Source organism: Salmo trutta, chromosome 26, assembly GCF_901001165.1.
Source record: "Salmo trutta chromosome 26, fSalTru1.1, whole genome shotgun sequence".
Classification (NCBI taxonomy): Eukaryota; Metazoa; Chordata; class Actinopteri; order Salmoniformes; family Salmonidae; genus Salmo; species Salmo trutta.
In genome coordinates, this window is record NC_042982.1 from 1,212,508 (window position 1) to 1,232,383 (window position 19,876).

At 41.3% G+C, this 19,876-nt stretch overlaps 1 protein-coding gene across 2 annotated transcripts in view; it reads right to left on the minus strand.

The window, feature by feature from the left end:
• Positions 1–19,876, minus strand: part of trmt9b (tRNA methyltransferase 9B) — a 35,888-nt gene that overhangs the window by 8,720 nt on the left and 7,292 nt on the right. The window contains exons 1-2 of one of the 2 annotated variants that reach the window (XM_029714312.1): positions 19,334–19,469; positions 116–318 (exon numbers count right to left, since the gene is read on the minus strand). In XM_029714312.1, coding sequence (XP_029570172.1) covers positions 116–278 — 163 coding nt within the window. In that variant the 5' untranslated portion in view covers positions 279–318; positions 19,334–19,469. Of the gene's footprint in view, positions 1–115; positions 319–19,333; positions 19,470–19,876 lie in introns of those variants that run through there. The other variant, XM_029714313.1, reaches the window with a different exon arrangement.

Genomic DNA, 19,876 nt, shown 5'->3' on the forward strand with positions numbered 1-19,876 from the left:
CCACCAGAGATAGTCAGTGGTAGGACAGACAGAGGCCAGTATTAAGACAGACAGAGACACATACCCAGTTAATGCATGTCCATCAGCAGTAGAACAGACACAGTAGCATACATACCCACGTCAGCGATGATACTGCCAGGCTCATGCTCCAGTAGGAACTGACGCACCTTGGGCCAGGCCTTGTAGCGGCTGTCGTTAAAATAAGGAGCAATCTTCTCGTAGACCCTGTGCACATGCTCCCTCTCTAGCCGAGTGGCAGCGTCCTCCATCACGGTCATCCAGGCTCACTCATAAAACCAGCCCACCTCAGCCGCACAGCTACAGGGCAGACAATAACAACAGGTTGGATTTACAAGGGAGAGTTTGCATCCCAAATGATACCCCTATTCCCTAGTGTACTAGATAGGAAATAAGATGCCATTTGGGACATAGCCAGAGTGTTCTTATGGGATATGTTCAGGACAGGTAGTCCCTTGTCCAGTGCTGTAAAGTACTTTAAAGTAGTACTTAAGTCGTTTTTGGGGGGTGTATCTGTACTTTACCTTACTATTTATATTTTTGACAACTTTTACTTCACTACATTCCTGAAGAAAATAAATGTACTTTTTACTCCATACATTTTCCCTGACACCCAAAAGTACTCGTTACATTTTGAATGCTTAGCAGGATAGGAAAATGGTCCAATTCACACACTTATGAAGAGAACATCCCTGGTCATCCCTACTGCCTCTGATCTACATTTAACATTTACATTTAAGCAATTTGCAGACGCTCTTATCCAGAGCGACTTACAAATTGGATCTAGCGGATTTACTTAACACAAATGCTTTGTTTGTAAATTATGCCAGAGTGTTAGTGTCCCTGGCTATCAGTAAATAAAAAAATAACAAAAAAAATGGTGATGTCTGGTTTGATTAATATAAGGAATTTTAAATGATTTATACTTTTACTTTTGATACTTAAGTATATTTTAGCAATTACATTTACTTTAGATCCTTAAGTATATATAAAATCAGATACTTAGACTTATACTCAAGTAGTACTTTACTAGGTGACTTTCACATGAGTAATTTTCTATTAAGGAATCTTTACATATAGTCAAGTATGACAATTGGGCACTTTTCCCACCAATTGCTTTGTCCCATTTCCAACCCCCCAAAAATCTGCCATTTCATGCGTACAAAACACAACCCTGGCCTTTTTGTTCAGGACAGGTAGTCCCTTGTTATTCAGGACTTGCAAAAAGTGCATATTCACTGACGAGTAGCGGTTTTGTCTCACAAGGGGTGATGGTCGGATTCACATTTATCGTCGATGGAATGAGCGTTACACCAAGGCCTGTTACCCTAGAGCGGGATCGATTTGGAGGTGGAGGGTCCGTCATGGTCTGGGACGGTGTGTCACAGCATCATCGGACTGAGCTTGTTGTCATTGCAGGCAATCTCAATGCTGTGCGTTACAGGGAAGACATCCTCCTCCCGCATGTGGTACCCTTCCTGCAGGCTCATCCTGACATGGCCCTCCAGCATGACAATGCCCCCAGCCATACTGCTCGTTCTGTGCGTGATTTCCTGCAAGACAGGAATGTCAGTGTTCTGCCATGGCCAGCGAAGAGCCCGGATCTCAATCCCATTGAGCATGTCTGGGACCTGTTGGATCGGAGGGTGAGGGCTAGGGCCATTCCCCCCAGAAATGTCCAGGAACTTGCAAGTGCCTTGGTGGAAGAGTGAGGTAACATCTCACAGCAAGAACTGGCAAATCTGGTGCAGTCCATGAGGAGGAGATGCACTGCAGTACTTAATGCAGCTGATGGCAAGTCCAGATACTGACTTACTTTTGATTTTGACCCCCCTTTTGTTCAGACACATTATTCAATTTCTGTTAGTCACATGTCTGTGGAACTTGTTCAGTTTATGTCTCAGTTGTTGAACCTTGTTATGATCATACAAATATTTACACACTGAAAATAAAAACAGTTGACAGTGGGAGTTTCTTTTTTCTTTTCGGAGGTTTACATACACCTTAGCCAAATACATTTAAACTCAGTTTTCACAATTCCTGACATTTAATCCAAGTAAAAATTCCCTGTTTTAGGTCAGGTAGGATCATCACTTTATTTTAAGAATGTGAAATGTCAGAATAACAGAGAATTATTAATTTCAGCTTTTATTTCTTTCAACACATTCCCAGTGTCAGAAGTTTACATGCACTCAATTAGTATTTGGTAGCATTGCCTTTAAATTGTTCGACTTAGGTCAAACACTTCAGGTAGCCTTCCACTAGCTACCCACAATATGTTGGGTGAATTTTGGCCCATTCCTCCTGACAGAAGCTGGTGTAACTAAGTCTGTTTGTAGGCCTCCTTGCTTGCACACGCTTGTTCAGTTATGCCCACAAATGTTCTATAGGATTGAGGTCAGGGTTTGTGATGGCCACTCCAATACCTTGACTTTGTTGTCCATAAGCCATTTTGCCACAACTTTGTCCATTTGGAAGACCCATTTGCGACCAAGCTTTAACTTCCTGACTGATGTCTTGAGATGTTGCTTCAATATATCCACATAATTTTCCTTTCTTCATGATGCCATCTATTTTGTGATGTGCACCAGTCCCTCCTGCAGCAAAGCACCCCCACAATATGATGCTGCCACCCGTGCTTCACGGTTGGGATGGTGTTCTTCGGCTTGCAAGCCTCCCTCTTTTTCCTCCAAACATAACAATGGTCATTATTGCCAAACAGTTATATTTTTGTTTCATCAGACCAGAGGACATGTCTCCAAAAAGTACGATCTTTGTCCCCATGTGCAGTTGCAAACCGTAGTATGTATTTTTTATGGCGGTTTTGGAGCAGTGGCCTTTTCCTTGCTGAACAGCCTTTCAGGTTATGTCGACATAGGACTCGTTTTACTGTGGATATAGATACTTTTGTACTCGTTTCCTCCAGTATCTTCACAAGGTCCTTTGCTGTTGTTCTGGGATTGATTTGCACTTAAATCAATTTGTACGTTAATCTCTAGGAGACAGAACACGTCTCCTTCCGGAGCGGTATGACAGCTGCGTGGTCCCATGGTGTTTATACTTGGATACTATTGTTTGTACAGATGAAAATGGTACCTTCAGGTATTTGGAAATTGCTCCCAAGGATGAACCAGACTTGTGGAGGTCTACAATTCTTTTTCTGAGATCTTGGCTGATTTCTTTTGATTTTCCCATGTCGTCAAGCAAAGAGGCACTGCGTTTGAAGGTAGGCCTTGAAATACATCCACAGGTACACCTCCAATTCACTCAAATGATGTCAATTAGTCTGTCAGAAGCTTATAAAGCCATGACATAATTTTCTGGAATTTTCCAAGCTGTTTAAAGACACAGTCAACATAGTGTATGTAAACGTCTGACCCACTAGAATTGTGATACAGTGATAAGTGAAATAATCTGTCTGTAAACAATTGTTGGAACAATTACTTGTGTCATGCACAAAGCAGATATCCTAACAGACTTGCCAAAAATATAGTTTGTTAACAAGAAATTTGTGGAGTGGTTGAAAAAAAGAGTTTGAATGACTCCAACTTCTGACTTTAACTGTATTTGATTAGCTATTTAGCAGTCTTATAGTTTGGGGAGGGAGGTGGGGTAGAAGCTGTTCAGGATCCTGTCGGTTCCGGTACTAGTCCTTGCCATGTGGTAGCAGAGAGAGCAGTCTATGGCTTGACCATTTTTGGAGCCTTCCTCTGACACTGCCTTATATAGAGGTTCTGGATGGCAGGGAGCTCAGCCCCAATGATGTACTGGGCTGTACTCACCACCCCTTGTAGCACCTTGCAATCGGGTGCCTTGCAGTTGCTGTACAAAGCGATGCTCTCAATGGTGCAGCCGTAGTACCTTTTGAGGATCCGAGCCAAATATTTTCAGCCTCCTGAGGGGGAAGAGGCGCTGTCGTGCCCTTTTCATAACTATGTGGGTGTGTGTGGACCATATTAATTCCTTGACGGAGAGGTTGTTGGAGGTATGGATGTAAACAACTAAGGCCGCTGCAGGGAAACACCACTGCAGGATCATTCAATTTATGGTGTAGCTTAAAGGGATACTTAGGGTTTTCGGCAATTAAGCCCTTTATCTACATCCCAGAATCAGATGAACTCATGGATGTCTCTGCATTCAGTATGAAGGAAGTTAGTGGTAGTTTTGTGAGCCAATGCTAACTAGCATTAGCACAATGCTAGCTGTTTTCCAGTCATTGCGCTAACACTACTTAGCAATTGAGCTTACGCTATTTAGCAACTTCCTTCAAACTGCACACAAACATAAAAATGGTATCCACGAGTTCATCTGACTCTGGGGAAGTAGATAAAGGGCTTCATTGCCGAAATCCTGAAGTATCCCTTTAAGGACAGGTATCAATATAATGTCAATATTCAATGACAATGTCCATGAGAGGAACAGCTTGAGTGTTGTATCCGCTTTAAAACCTCTGATACAGCATAAACATTCGGAGTGAAACCATAGTGCGGTTGTCTTGTTTCTGCAACCGATTGCATTGTGGCCACCGTCAGTAGGGCTAGGGTTGCCATGTTTAACAGAAATCCCAGTTGTAGGATTCCCAGCTGATTCCAGGAATCTTCCAACTGGCATCTCAACCTTTTACATTTTGGGTAAGTTACCGGAATTTTGCAAACCTAAATATGGCACATCGTAAAACTTTTTTTCTACAGGAAACAAAATTGATTCAGGTTTCACTATTTAATCTGCTTACTGAATACCACCCAGGTCAGGTGCTACATGTTTAAATGTGTCCTTCCATTCTCTGCCACTGTTCATCCACATAAAACACAACTCAATGGAACAGGGCACATAGATTTGACATCACTGGGTGTAATTTATCACAGAGAACATACTGTTTGAGTGAGCTTGCGCGAGTGTGTGACACAGTGCGTGTGAGAATATGTGCGAGTGTGTCGTGACTGTACTGTGGTCTGCTTTAGTCTACTAAGATGCGAGGCAACGCCTACCTTTACCGTCCTACTTCTGTTATGCTGCTCACAGCTCCATGAAGAGACAGTTTGAATCTGACACAAAGAGACACACAGTGGCGGTTTGAATCTCAATAATTATCTAATGGTCTAATATGATCATGAGTCATTCTAATTATAGGCTTGTCAAACACAACATCCTATTTTCTTTCAAGGCTGGTTGGACAGATAACATTTTCAACAAAATCCAGTCATCTTTGAGACAGATCATGATAACAGCAATGTCACTGACACCAGAAGTCCTCACATAAATACAAGCACACTGACATTTTTGATATCTTGTGCAATGTGCATGCTCTGCCTTAATAATATAATCATATTTCCTTCAGATGGCCCAGCACCTTGGTGATGACATCAGCCAGGTCAGATGAAGTGAAAACTCATGGCTCCTTTTGGAGCACATATTGCCTTCAAGGAGAACTTGTCTATAGAGCCCCACAGTGGAGATGTCATAATACCCATAAAACCTAGTGGTCAAACAGGGAAATGGTTCCAATCATTTTTCCACCATTCATTTTTTCCATTGGGAATTTTAGAAACACTTTAAATAAGGGCCGAGTTTCATGTAGGCTTACCCTGGAGTGACATTTTGATAACTACGTAAATCTCTCTTGGACAAGGTAACTTTAAATCAATGTATTTGGATTTGAATACTTGAATTAGATTTTAAAATGCTAATTAGCTTCAAAGTAGACATCATGCAAGACTACAAATCCCTGCAAGTTCTTGCACATCATCTCTAGTTGACACCTTTGCTAACAGGTATTGTGTCAATTTACAACTTGCACAATAATTCACAGAATTGTCCATTTAAAGAAATTGCCAATTTACTCATTACTACATTTTTGCTAACATTAGATCGTTAATCCAGAGATTCTTACCTTTGCCTCGATTCGGCAGTCTCGTCCAAATCATCATGGCATTTGTAGTGCTTTATAATAGCCACATTAGCAACTAATTAGCATTTAATTTTTTGGGGGTTAAGTACAGGCGAACATACTGATAAGTCACCTTAGAGAGATTTACACAAACACAAATCAGTCCTTATTTTATGTGTTTCTAAAGTATACCCTTGTTTGACCTCTATATTTTATGGGTATTATGACTTATACTGTGGTAATCTATTGACAGAGGGAGCATGTGAGCGCTGTGCACGTGCTCACTCAGTCAGAGGATGGGGAACTTAAGTTTGTAGTCAATATTCTGTGCTTGGCTGCATCCTGCTGAAACTCTCAGGAGAAGCAGCCAGTGTATATTGTGACAGAGAAATAGGTTGTACCCACTGGCAGAGACCGTAGCAAAACTAAAGTGTCTTATTTTTTCTGGAGAAAGACCAAACCAACCAAGCAGACTATATCCTAGAAGTTGACAATATCCTCTGTCAAATAGCAAATGTTATGTTATCGTAGCCCTCAGGCGTGGGTCGGGGAGACAATATTTCCCCTGCAAAACAACTTTTGTGGCCGAAACGTTATCCATGCAGGAGTGGCACACACAGTGTTTAGCCTTTTCTTTCTAAATGTAGACATTCTGATGCCAACAGGCCTACTAAACAAGGCAGACACCGTTAAGAGCAGAGGCTGTGAATGTTGCCTCGCATCAGATGGATGAATGCATTAACCTTGAATGTCAACACAGGTACATCAGTGTCTGCTAGCGCCACCGCCTCTCTTCAGGCTGATGCTCAGAACGCTATGTCCAAGTAGTATCATGTATACATGATGGGTAGAGTCAGTCATTTCAAAAGGTTATTGGGAACCACTGCGCTCAGAACTGGTGCATTGGCCAAAATGAAAAGATCAGATTCATTAGTAGTAGGTATTTTTGCAGGTACTGCTTTTAGTCTGAGCTAGCTGTTCTCCCATTCAGTATCTACCCACCCTCAGATGGTAAAACCTCTTGCAACTCATCTTTACTGAGCCTATTTCTGGAACAGATGCTCAGCAAAAGGAGGAAAAAAACATGAGCTTATGTTACATGGTTATCTAGCTGGTTGTGTGTGTGTGCTACATTGTCAGGCATCTACAGTGGCTTGCGAAAGTATTCACCCCCCTTGGCATTTTTTCTATTTTGTTGCCTTCCAACCTGGAATTAAAAAAATTTTTTTTTTTGGGGGGGGGGGGTTGTATCATTTGATTTACACAATATGCCTACCACTTTGAAGATGCAAAATATTGTTTATTGTGAAACAAACAAGAAGACAAAAAACAGAACTTGTGCATGCATAACTATTCACCCCCCAAAGTCAATACTTTGTAGAGCCACCTTTGCAGCAATTACAGCTGCAAGTCTCCTGGGGTATGTCTCTATAAGCTTGGCACATCTAGCCACTGGGATTTTTGCCCATTCTTCAATGAAAAACTGCTCCAGCTCCTTCAAGTTGGATGGGTTCCGCTGGTGTACAGCAATCTTTAAGTCATACCACAGATTCTCAATTGGATTGAGGTCTGGGCTTTGACTAGGCCATTCCAAGACATTTAAATGTTTCCCCTTAAACCACTCGTGTTGCTTTAGCAGTATGCTTAGGGTCATTGTCCTGCTGAAATGGGTACCTCTGTCCCAGTCTCAAATCTCTGGAAGACTGAAAAAGGTTTCCCTCAAGAATTTCCCTGTATTTAGCACCATCCACCATTCCTTCAATTCTGACCAGTTTCCCAGTCCCTGCCGATGAAAAACATCCCCACAGCATGGTGGATGGTGTTCTCGGGGTAATGGGAGGTGTTGGGTTTGCGGCAGCGTTTTCCTTGATGGCCAAAAAGCTAAATTTTAGTCTCATCTGACCAGAGTACCTTCTTCCATATGTTTGGGGAGTCTCCCACATATCTAAGCAAACACCAAATGTGTTTGCTTATTTTTTTTCTTCAAGCAATGGCTTTTTTCTGGCCACTTTTCCGCAAAGCACAGCTCTGTGGAGTGTATGGCTTAAAGTGGTCCTATGCCAGATACTCCAATCTCCGCTGTGGAGCTTTGCAGCTCCTTCAGTGTTATCTTTGGTCTCTTTGTTGCCCTCCTTGCCTGGTCTGTGAGTTTTGGTGGGTGTCCCTCTCTTGGCTGGTTTGTTGTGGTGCCATATTCTTTCAATTTTTTTTACTAATGTATTTAAATGGGGCTCTGTGAGATGTTCAAAGTTTCAGATAATTTTTTATAACCCAACCCTGATCTGTACTTCTCTACAACTTCTTCCCGGACCTGTTTGGAGAGCTCCTTGGTCTTCATGGTGCCGCTTGCTTGGTGGTGCCCCTTGCTTAGTGGTGTTGCAGACTCTGGGGCCTTTCAGAACAGGTGTGTATATATATATATATATACATACACTGAGATCATGTGAAACCTAAATAAAGTCCACCTGTGTGCAATCTAACTAATTATGTGTCTTCTGAAGGTAATTTGTTGCACCGGATCTTGTTTAGGGGCTTCATAGCAAAGGGGGTGAATACATATGCACACACCCCTTTTCAGTTTTTTATTTTGTATAATTTTTTGAAACATGGTTATTTTTTTTAATTTCACTTCACCAATTTGGACTATTTTGTGTATGTCCATTACATGAAGTACAAATAAAAATCTATTTAAATTACAGGTTGTAATGCAACAAAATAGGAAAAAACGCCAAGGAGGATGAATACTTTTACAAGGCACTGTATTCCACCTGAGTTTCACTTCCATTCACTAAACTCTACTAATCAACTCAATCAATGGGTATTATGTACACAGTTGTGAAATGCAAGGCTCCCCTGCCCAGTGCTCAGCCTCTGAATGAAAATAGAGACTAACATTTGTTCACAGGTAGCACAAAAAGATCAGCCCCAAAATGAATAACAAAGACTTCTGTGATTGGGAGAAATTAGCTCGTTTCTTTTCTCTCTGGTAGTCAAGATCATTTAAACTCTCCCACTTTGCTGCAATTACATTATAGGCAACAGGATTTTTTATACATACAGTACCAGTCAAAAGTTTGGACACACCTACTCATTCCAGGGTTTTTCTTTATTTGTACTATGTTCTACATTGTAGAATAATCGTGAAGACATCAAAACTATGCAATAACACATATGGAATCACGTAGCAACCAAAATGTATTTGATATTCTTCAAAGTAGCCACCCTTTGGCTTGATGACAGCTTTGTTCCATCCATCTCTATGATTTGAACAGACACAGGCCACTGACCTTTAAATCTCAGCAGTTGCTAAAGGCTTTCTGCTGTGTAATGCGAGTCTGTTAGGCTAATGAAGATACTGCTAGGTAGTGTTACTTCCCTGACAGGGTACCAGTGTAGCAATTAAAGAGGAACAGCCAGAGTGGGGCTTGAGCCAGCAATCCTGCAGTTATAGGGAACATGCACTAAGGGCCGGTTTCTAGGACACAGCCTAGTCCTGGACTAAACTTTGTCAATGGATATTCTCCATTGAGATATTCTCTTGGTATAGGCTACACAAATCACTGAAAGAGGGAGAGCACCATAGTAAGTCTCATGAACTACAACAGAAGTGTTTCTTCAGTGAAGAATGCTGCTTACATAGTCAGTTGGTGACTCATTACTCAACAGTTGACTGTGGTCCCTAGAGTGTCTTATGGCAAGTCCTCTAACACAGGGTTTCCCAAACTCAGTCCTGCCCCCCCCCCCCCCCTGGGTGCACATTTCGTTTTTTCCCCCGAGCACTACACAGCGGATTCAAATAATCAAAACTTGATGAGTCGATTATTTAAAATCAGCTGTGTAGTGCTGGGGGGGGGGGTCCAGGACTGAGTTTGGGAAACCCTGCTGTAAGTTACAGACACAATGATCGCAAAGTTTAACAAACCATACTACTCTATGCACAAGGACTGCTTTTTACAATTTCCACTGAACATTTTACAAAAACACATTTACGTGAACAATGCAGATGCAAAGTTTGGAAACAGAATGACGGTTTGTGCCATGTGCGTCGTTCTTCTGTTACCAAACTTTGCATCTGAGCAGAAAGATCGGAGTCTCTGTTACCGTGGAATTTTCCCATACAGTAGTTAGACTGATTATTATTTTACTTCGATTAAGCTGATAATGCTATGAGGGCCTCAGGGGCCAAAATAGAGCTAAATCTGTTAGATCAGGATTGATTACATTGATGTACCCTTACCCTACGAAAATATGCTTCATTCTAATCCTAATGTCTAACCCCCATCAGAAGTTTGTAAAATGAAATGCAGTAAAAAATAATAAATAAAAAGTGGTTTAACAATGCATTAAGCCAAATATATATTCTAGACAATACATGCATGCTTCTGAAATGTGGTTCACGAGCTCCAATACATTTACTGAAAAGTGATACGATTTACCATACATTGGTAGACGCATAAGTAATTGTTGTCCTCTTTTAGACAAATAAAGGGGAAACTTCCCTTTCAACAACTCATACAGTAGTACAGTGGTTCCTAGCCCATTACATTACACAGAGTCATTAAAGGAAGGCATCTACTGTACGGGGGGACAGCAACACGCATCGCTTGATGTAAGGTTTTGGAAGCATAAGGACCTTATTTTTCATATCAGTGAGAAATCATCGATAAACAAAAAGGTTATATTGATACACACCATTATAGTGTTATAATAATTATATGTGTTCCCACATGGCCATATCTCCATTTTACAGCATGTGTTTACGGAAGACAGAGGGACCACCTGTGCTAATCAGCTACAGTATCTAGTATGCTCTGAACACCTGTGTGTAATGGAAGAAGGCCGCCAGAAATGTATTATCACTGGAAAATACAGTCTGCTGCAACTGTGATGAAGCCGGTTAAAACAGTTTACAGGGCGCAAATCTCACTATTTTCCCCATCAATCTACACATAATACCCCATAATGACTTAAGTGAAAACACGTTTAGAAATTTTTGCTACTGTATTAAAAAGAAAAACAGAAATTTCACATTTACACAAGTATTCAGACCCTTTACTCAGTACTTTGTTGAAGCACCGTTGGCAGCTATTACAAACTCAAGTCTTTTTGGGTATGATGCTACAAGCTTGGCACACCTGTATTTGGGGTGTTTCTTATCTGCAGATCCTCTCAAGCTCTGTCAGGTTGGATGGGGAGCATCGCTGCACAGCTATTTTCAGGTCTCTGCAGAGATGTTCGATCAGGTTCAAGTCCTGGGTCTGGCTGGGCCACTCAAGGACATTCAGAGACTTGTCCCGAAGCCACTCCTGCGTAGTCTTGGCTGTGTGCTTAGGGTCGTTGTCCTGTTGGAATGTGAACCTTCGCCCCAGTCTGAGGTCCTGAGTGACCTGGAACAGGTTTTTAATCAAGGATCTCTGCACGTTTATACGTTCATCTTTCCCTCGATCCTGACTAGTCTCCCAGTCCCTGAAAAACATTCCCACAGCGTGATGCTGCCACCACCATGCTTCACCGTAGGGATGGTGCCAGGCAGGGCCGGACTGAAACAATAATTCATGCCTGGAATTTGACCCCTTCCCAGGCCACCCTGTTCACGCAAACCACCAGAACGCACATTTTGTAGGCTAACCCTATTTGTTGATGTAACGGGTACCAACCTAGTTATAAATTTGGACACTATGTCCATCTGTTATCTACATTACAAAATACAAACATTTAGGACTGACCAAAAAGTAGCCAATCTGAACACTGAGTTTAAGGTATGCTATGGGTGCACCCTCAAACTCACTAGGAATACACCAATCATACCACATACAAATGTACAAGGCTAGACACACAAAACAATTAGCCTACAGCTTTTAAAAAGAGAATGAGATAGAGTTAATCATTTGAGCCATCTTTATATTCAAGCATATCAAAAGTATCAAAAAACTTCACACACACACATTCACTGAACATAAGCTACAACAATGTAAGTAAGTATAATACAAAAGTCAAAAAGCACTCCTCTACAAAAAAATGTAGATTACAATGTTCCCTCACTGGTGTCCATAAAGCCAACAGCACACAATAAACACATCTATATACTGAGTCAATGAAATTGAACATTGGCTACATAACCGCAAGTATAATATGAAAGTCCAAAAAACATGCCTCTGTACAAAAGCTTTAACTCACGGCAAATGTTCTTTCACCCTCGTCAGCCTGTTAAGCAAAAAGTCATAGCATAGCTGCTTCAGAGTAACCAGTAAGTAATTACCACTAGTAACAATATAAACTCAAAAAACTAGCCATGATTGTCGGCCATGTTTTAGAAGTTATATGCAGCTACGTGTCTGTGTCCTGTAGCTAAACCCACATTTACCAATAACTTTAACTTCATCAATCACACGTTCCATGACCTGCCTCCTCTTTCTGACCTGGTCTCGTTGAACTGACATTTGCTTATCACTCAGAAGGGTACAGATGTCTGCTTTGCTGGCTCTGAGGAAAAAGGCTTCTGCACTTTCTCTATGGGTTTTGCTTCTCTCATGTTCCTGTACTTTCTGATGGGCATGTTTCCAGGCCTGCATGCCTCCTTTGATAAATGCACTATCACTGGCTGAAGGTTTTGCGAATGCAAGACATACTGAGCAGAACAAGGAGTGAGGTACTTCATTGTATGTCAGCCATTTTCTGTTTGTGCCATCTTTGGAGTGGAATACATTGGGAATTGACTCTGAGGGGTTTGTTTTGGGTGGTACTGAAAAAATAAGTCAAAATCCTTGGACTGAGGATGGGCAAAATAATCAAATGGATTTTCCCTGTACTGGGCTCTGAACCTCTCTCTCTGCACATCTGGTTGCTCTGCAGAATGAGATTAACATGGTAAATAACCTAGACTTAAACTTGTATTACTGGTGCAGTCATCGATTGTATGCCCCCCGATCACAGTCCTACTGATAATCTCATAAATAAAGCACATATTAATCTAAAATCATAGCTTACATGTTTAGGTTTGTGCTCTGAAGTTGTACCTGAAGGTTCCTGCTCTGAGTCTGACTATGAACTGACCACCATCTCCAGTTCTGCAGGAGCACCTGAAGCTCTAGTGCTGCTGCTGCTTCCTTCTCCACCTTTGCAAAGAAAATACTCTATTATCATACTCACTATCATTAGTGTATCAGTAGGCTACATTAATACAGCTCTGGAAAAAATTAAAAGTGGTCTCTTAAATTTTTCCCAGAGCTGTATATTATTGTAGTAACTTGTAATGCTGGTACTAATGGCGCTAATGGTCTTTGTCATTGCCTGTGCTGTGTCACACATGCTACTGTGTTACGTTCATAGATGTATTATGGTTACGTAACTGTAGCCTGTTTCGCTGTACAGTGTATGTGCACTTTCCCTAGCTTATGTGGCATGAGTCATTACCGAATGCTGGCAAGTCCATACTCTAGGTTGACTATTTTCCACAAGTTGAAACATATTGCCTTCAATGTCATATTATGATCGCTATGTTGCACTCATTGCTTTGATATAAGACGTGCAAACTGTTTAGCCTACCGGCCGTTGTGTCGCTATTATTAGCTGGGCTACTTAGCCTGCCATGCTGGGTGTTGTGTGTGTGTGTGTCAGTGTGTGTGGTTTAGCTGGTGTTTCTGATTGACCTGGTCCCTTACTGGCGAATATGTCGCTTATTTTGCAGCGTCTGTGGCAAGGGCCTCTTCTTTATTCTCTCCATCTCTGCTTCAACTTTCCTCTTCTGACTGTTCATTTCGCCGTGCGACTTGTCTAAAAAGTTATCTGTAGAGAGGCAGGTAGACGGTTGCTATGTGCGTCGCGGAGAGACCTGATGTCATTTTTGGTGCGGGGACACTGCAGCGAGTGAGTGAGAGGCGCGCCTGATGCTTTGATTCTCCGTCAACTCATTCCTGCTTGCTATATTATTGCTGGTCAAGTTGACTATTCACCGCAGGCCAAAACGACCCTCAGGCCACCGGGAAATGTCCCGGTGCTCCCAACGGCCAGTCTGCCATTGGTGCCAGGTTTCCTCCAGACGTGACGCTTGGCATTCAGGGCAAAGTGTTCAATCTTGGATTCATCAGACCAGAGACTCTTGTTTCTCATGGTTGGAGAGTCCTTTAGGCAAACTCCAAGCTGGCTGTCATATGCCTTTTGCTGAGGAGTGGCTTCCGTCTGGCCACTACCATAAAGGCCTGATTGGTGGAGTGTTGCAGAGATGGTTGTCCTTCTGGAAGGTTCTCCCATCTCCACAGAGGAACTCTGAAGCTCTGTCAGAGTGACCATCGGGTTCTTGGTCACCTCCCTGACCAAGGCCCTACTCCCACGATTGCTCAGTTTGGCTGGGGGGCCAGAACTAGGATGAGTCTTGGTGGTTCCAAACTTGATCCATTTAAGAATGATGTAGGCCACTGTGTTCTTGGGGACCTTCAATTTTCAGGATGCTGGGGGAACTCCCTTAAATTCAATCAATTGAATTTACCACAGATGGACTCCAATCAAGTTGTCGAAACAGCTCAAGGATGATCAATGGAAACAGGATGCACCGGAGCAAAATTTGTCTGAATATTTATGAAATTAAGATTTTTTATTTTTAATACAAATTTCTAAAAATTTGTTTTCACTTTGTCATTATGAGGTATTATGTGTAGATTGATGAGGAATATTTTTTATTAATTCAATTTTGGAATAAGGCTGTAACGTAACAAAATGAGGAAAAAGTCAAGGGGGTCTGAATACTTTCCAAATGCACTGTATGATTTGCACTCTTTCACAGAGTTCTAAAAGCAAGCACAGCATAAACTGGCTACTCTTTAGTTGACAAGGTAACTGCTGTTTAACTTTACATACAAAAAACTAAACTGGTGTTTATTCGCAGTGCTGAGGTAGTATTGTAACTGACATGTAACGTTAGCGAATGTTTTATCCCCTATCGACGGAGATGAATTAGCTGCACTAGCTAGTAGCTACCACAGTCAGGTAGAGGCTAGAGCTGAGCCATCTGTCAGATAGATAGCGATATGAGGTAGCTATTATTACTAACAGCTTTAGGTCGGTATGGAAATGTTTTGTAGCCTTTGTTTTGAGAGGTTTTATTAGTCAGTATGGCAATGTAATGTTATTGAGCTGTCCGTTTCTCTTGCTAATTCCCTACTTTTCACACTGACACAGTAATACACAGCTCTAACATTACAGGCTTCACTGTCACTGTGCACAGGAGAGATCCGCAGCTTTTCATAACCCACCCCGCCGGCTTTCTGTCCGACTCCCACAAGAACTGGTCCCAAACCCAACCACAGTCCCGCAATGTTATTTTAGGCGTATGTGACGCAGCTCACTTGCCTGCCATGGTCACAGCAATTTTGAGCCCTATAGGCAATATCAAATGAGCAAAAATACCTTCAAATAGTTTAAATTACCAGGAGATTCTCACATGGCCTCTATATTAGGCTATCTGTATTACTGGGCTAGATCAGCCAATATGTTAGATGTCGTTTAAAGATAGCAGTTGGAGAGACTTGCACTTTCTCTTGAGCTATTTTTATAGGCTACCTTCTAGGAGTGGGAAGATTTTCAGACAGAAATATGGGTGATTAGTATTTAGAACTTTCTAGGCAATGTAGGAAGTACATTTCCTTGGAAAGAGACCTTCGCTGTGCTTCTCTGCTCATGCATAGGCTATATCCTACTCTATTTAATTGAGACCATACACGCACCTGATCTCACAGGTATGGCTACTGAACTGGAATTTAGCAAGAATGAGAACAGTGACACTTGCTACATTTTGCATAGTCCTATGGAATATAGCCCACCTATTAGGAGGACGATTTGCAGGCAGAGACAAATAAATGGGTAATCAATACTTAGTACTAATATGCGCATCGTTCACTCACCATAGCAGCCTAACCTATGTGCGCTTTGTGCCTTTTCAATGATTACATTTTTTGATTGCACTTCGACTCACATTTGTTGAGCGCCCTCCACTTCTTTCCATTAACATTTTTTTTTTTTTTTACAGACACTGTAAACTGAAGTCTAATCTTATTTAATATTTAACTGCCGCGTGATTCTCCGTCTATGTAGGCAGCCTACTCTATTTCAATGAGACCACATATACTAGGCGCACTTAAACACTCACGTCCAACTATGAGAGGTAGGCTATTGAAGAAGTTGAAGTAGCATATACTGTAATCCCCAAGTCATCTGTCTGACCGCCCGCAGACTGTGCCACAATGATCTCTATCAGAACCGCAGGTCCTTCAGGCATCCCACGGGAATGGAGCCCTGCTCATCATGTCTTAGCAGGACGAGATGGTGACAGGGGTCCCAGCAGGGTCAGAGAGCTCAGGTGAATTTTGCAGTATATTAACAATATCAATGAATGATACAAAGTTGCATCTTGATTTGATGGGTAGATCTACAGTAGCTACAGGACAGCAGCTTAAAGCTACAGTCTGGGATCTGGGAATAACAGTCATTTCAATTATTGAACCATTATTTTATGTTGATACTGGAGACTTATCTGAAGAAACTGTTTAACCAAGCATTTATAGCAGCTAAGAAACATGTCCATTAATTGGAAGGTTGGTTATCCTCACACAGTGGATAGTTATGTATCACTAGCTTTGATTTATTACCAGATTAAAGGGTATACTGGACAACTTTCATAAAGTCTGGATGCCTAATATAGAGTAGGCTGTGTGGTTTGGGGCGCTGCATGGTGGTGGACAGCTAGGGACATGACGGGGCCACCCAGCTATATTGTGTGTAAGTAAAAAGAGCTCTACAGTACTATTAGTCCTATGAGATTAATCATATGGAGGATTTGCTGTTTGTGTGTGTTAATGTACATTTTGAGGTGTACAGTTGAAGTCGGAAGTTTACATACACCTTAGCCAAATACATTTAAACTCCGTTTTTCACAATTCCTGACATTTAATCCTAGTATAAATTGCCTGTCTTAGGTCAGTTAGGATCACCACTTTATTTTAAGAATGTGAAATGTCAGAATAATAGTAGAGAATGAATTATTCCCAGTAGGTCAGAAGTTTACAGACTCAATTTGTATTTGGTAGCGTTGCTTTTAAATAGTTTAACTTGGGTCAAATGTGTCAGGTAGCCTTCCACAATAAGTTGGGGGAATTATGGCCCATTCCTCCTAACAGAGCTGGTGTAACTGAGTCAGGTTTGAATGCCTCCTTGCTTGCACACGCTTGTTCAGTTCTACCCACAAATGTTCTATAGGATTGAGGTCAGGGTTTGTGATGGCCACTCCTAAACTTGACTTTGTTGTCCTTAACCTGTTAGCCATTTTTCCAGAACTTTGGAAGTATGCTTGGGGTCATTGTCCATTTGGAAGACCCATTTGCGACCAAGCTTTAACTTCCTGACTGATGTCTTGAGATGTTGCTTCAACATATCCACAATTTTCCTTCCACATTATGCCATCTATTTTGTGAAGTGCACCAGTCCCTCCTGCAGCAAAGCACCCCCACAATGTGATGCTGCCACCCCCGTGCTTCATGGTTGGAATGGTGATCTTCGGCTTGCAAGCCTCCCCCTTTTTCCTCCAAACATAACGATGTTCATTATGGCCAAAGAGTTCTATTTTTGTTTCATCAGACCAGAGGACATGTCTCCAAAAAGTACGATCTTTGTCGCCATGTGCAGTTGCAAACCGTAGTCTTGCTTTTTTATGGTGATTTTGGAGCAGTGGCATCTTCCTTGCTGAGCGGCCTTTCAGGTTATGTCGATAGAGGACTAGTTTTACTGTGGATATAGATACTTTTGTACCTGTTTCCTCCAGCATCTTCACAGGGGATTTTGCTGTTGTTCTGGGACTGATTTGGACTTTTCGCACCAAAGTACATTAATCTCTAGGAGACAGAATGAGCGGTATGACCGCAGCGTGGTCCCATGGTGTTTATACTTGCGTACTATTGTTTGAACAGATGAACGTGGTACCTTTAGGCATTTGGAAATTGCTCCCAAGGAGGAACCAGACTTGTGGAGGTCTACAATTCTTTTTCTGAGATCTTGGCTGATTTATTTTCATTGTCCCATGATGTCTAGCAAAGAGGCACTGAATTTGAAGGTAGGCCTTGAAATATATCCATAGGTACACCTCCAATTGACTCAAACGATGTCAATTAGCCTCTCAGAAGCTTCTAAAGCCATTACATAATTTTCTGGAATTTTCCAAGCTGTTTAAAGTCACAGTCAACTTAGTGTATATAAAAACTTCTGACCCACTGGAATTGTGATAGTGAATTATAAATGAAATAATCTGTCTGTAAACAATTGTTGGAAAAATTACTTGTGTCATGCATAAAGTAGATGTCCTAACCGACTTGCCAAAACTACAGTTTGTTAACAAGTAATTTGTGGAGTGGTTGAAAAACTAGTTTTAATGACTCCAACCTATGTAAACTTCCGACTTCAACTGTATGTAATTTTGTTTCCAAAACTTTCCCTTGGGAAAAAAATAAAAAATTAAGGTCGGAACTGGGAAGGAACTCTGACTGAAATTTGATATAGAGGATGTCTTAATAAAGTCAATCAAAAGTCTTTGTAGTTTTTCAAGAGTTGTTCATTTGTTAGGCTATTGGTTAAAGGTGCAACAATATTTATTATTGAATTACCTTTGATCTAGTTCAGTCTGATTAATCACATTAAACATACGTAATAATGATCTTTTACCTAGCTTGATGACAGTGGGTATTTTTGCTTACTCATGTTCTAAATAGAGACGGCATATTGGATTGTGTAAAAATGCAGGAAAATAACTTTAGATGTCCCAAAAAATTCTGGGGGAGGACCACCAGACCCCCAGCCAGGTTATGGCCCCCCCACTTCTAAAACCAAAGTGGTGCCCCTGGTGTATAGTAAGTGTATATTTTGCATTTGTGAAATTCTTTTGATGTGATAGTAAAGGGCTTTATGTTTCTAGAATCATATCGCAATTGAGAAATCAATTTATTTTCAGATGGAGTATTTGGCTGTTTTGGCTGCCAGAGCTAGTTTGCCTCTGAAAATAACATACAAGGTCCTTGGACCTTAAAATTAAGAATACCTAAGAGTACATCTTGGGCTAAGTGGGATAACCTTTTTCGATTACTGTACCACTGTTGGGTAAATTCATTTTGGTCTGCCTGGAGTACCGCTGAAGTATCCCTCATGTGCATTTTACCAGTAGGCCTAAGGTCTCATGAGACTTCTCAATTACCCACTGTGGCTATGCCAAGTACCCCTGGTTGAAAACTAGGCTGGGAACAACTGCATTAGTACATATACTCTAGCTAGCCTAAAGAAACCGCTCTACGTTAAAACTATAACCACAAATTCAACAGAGAACGTATCTTCGCGTAGCATACTCACTTAAATTTGTATCGCGTTCAATCGGCAACATTGTAAGATTATAATTACCGTAAATACTTCTGCCGGCCAATTTATCATGTCGGCTACATGTCAGCAACGGAGGAAATATGTACAAATAGGTTGGCAGCGTTGATAAAGGCTGAGTGAAATTGGCGTTCTGATTCAGTCCTATTTTGACTAGATGGGATACAGTTTATGTCTGAATTGACTTTCCGTAGCAGGTTAGGATAATTTATGCTGCAGCTAAAGCGAATTAATGTAGCAGGTTAGGAGAATTAGATTAAGGTTATGAAAATGGTTCTGGTTAGCTAGAATGAAAAATAATTCAACTTTATTAGACGTCAATTTGACACAAACAGTCTCCCATCTAGCCATGACCATTATGTCCGGAGTCAAGGCACACTGGCAGCATCTAATCCATGACTGCCATTGGTTAGCTGTCTCACATGACCAACACACAATAAACACACAGTGCCAATAGAAAGTCTACACCCCATTAATGTTTACATTTTGTTGCGTTACAAAGTGGGATTGAAATATGTTGACATGACAAGAAATTACAATTAAAAGTGAAAATAAAATTATACACAT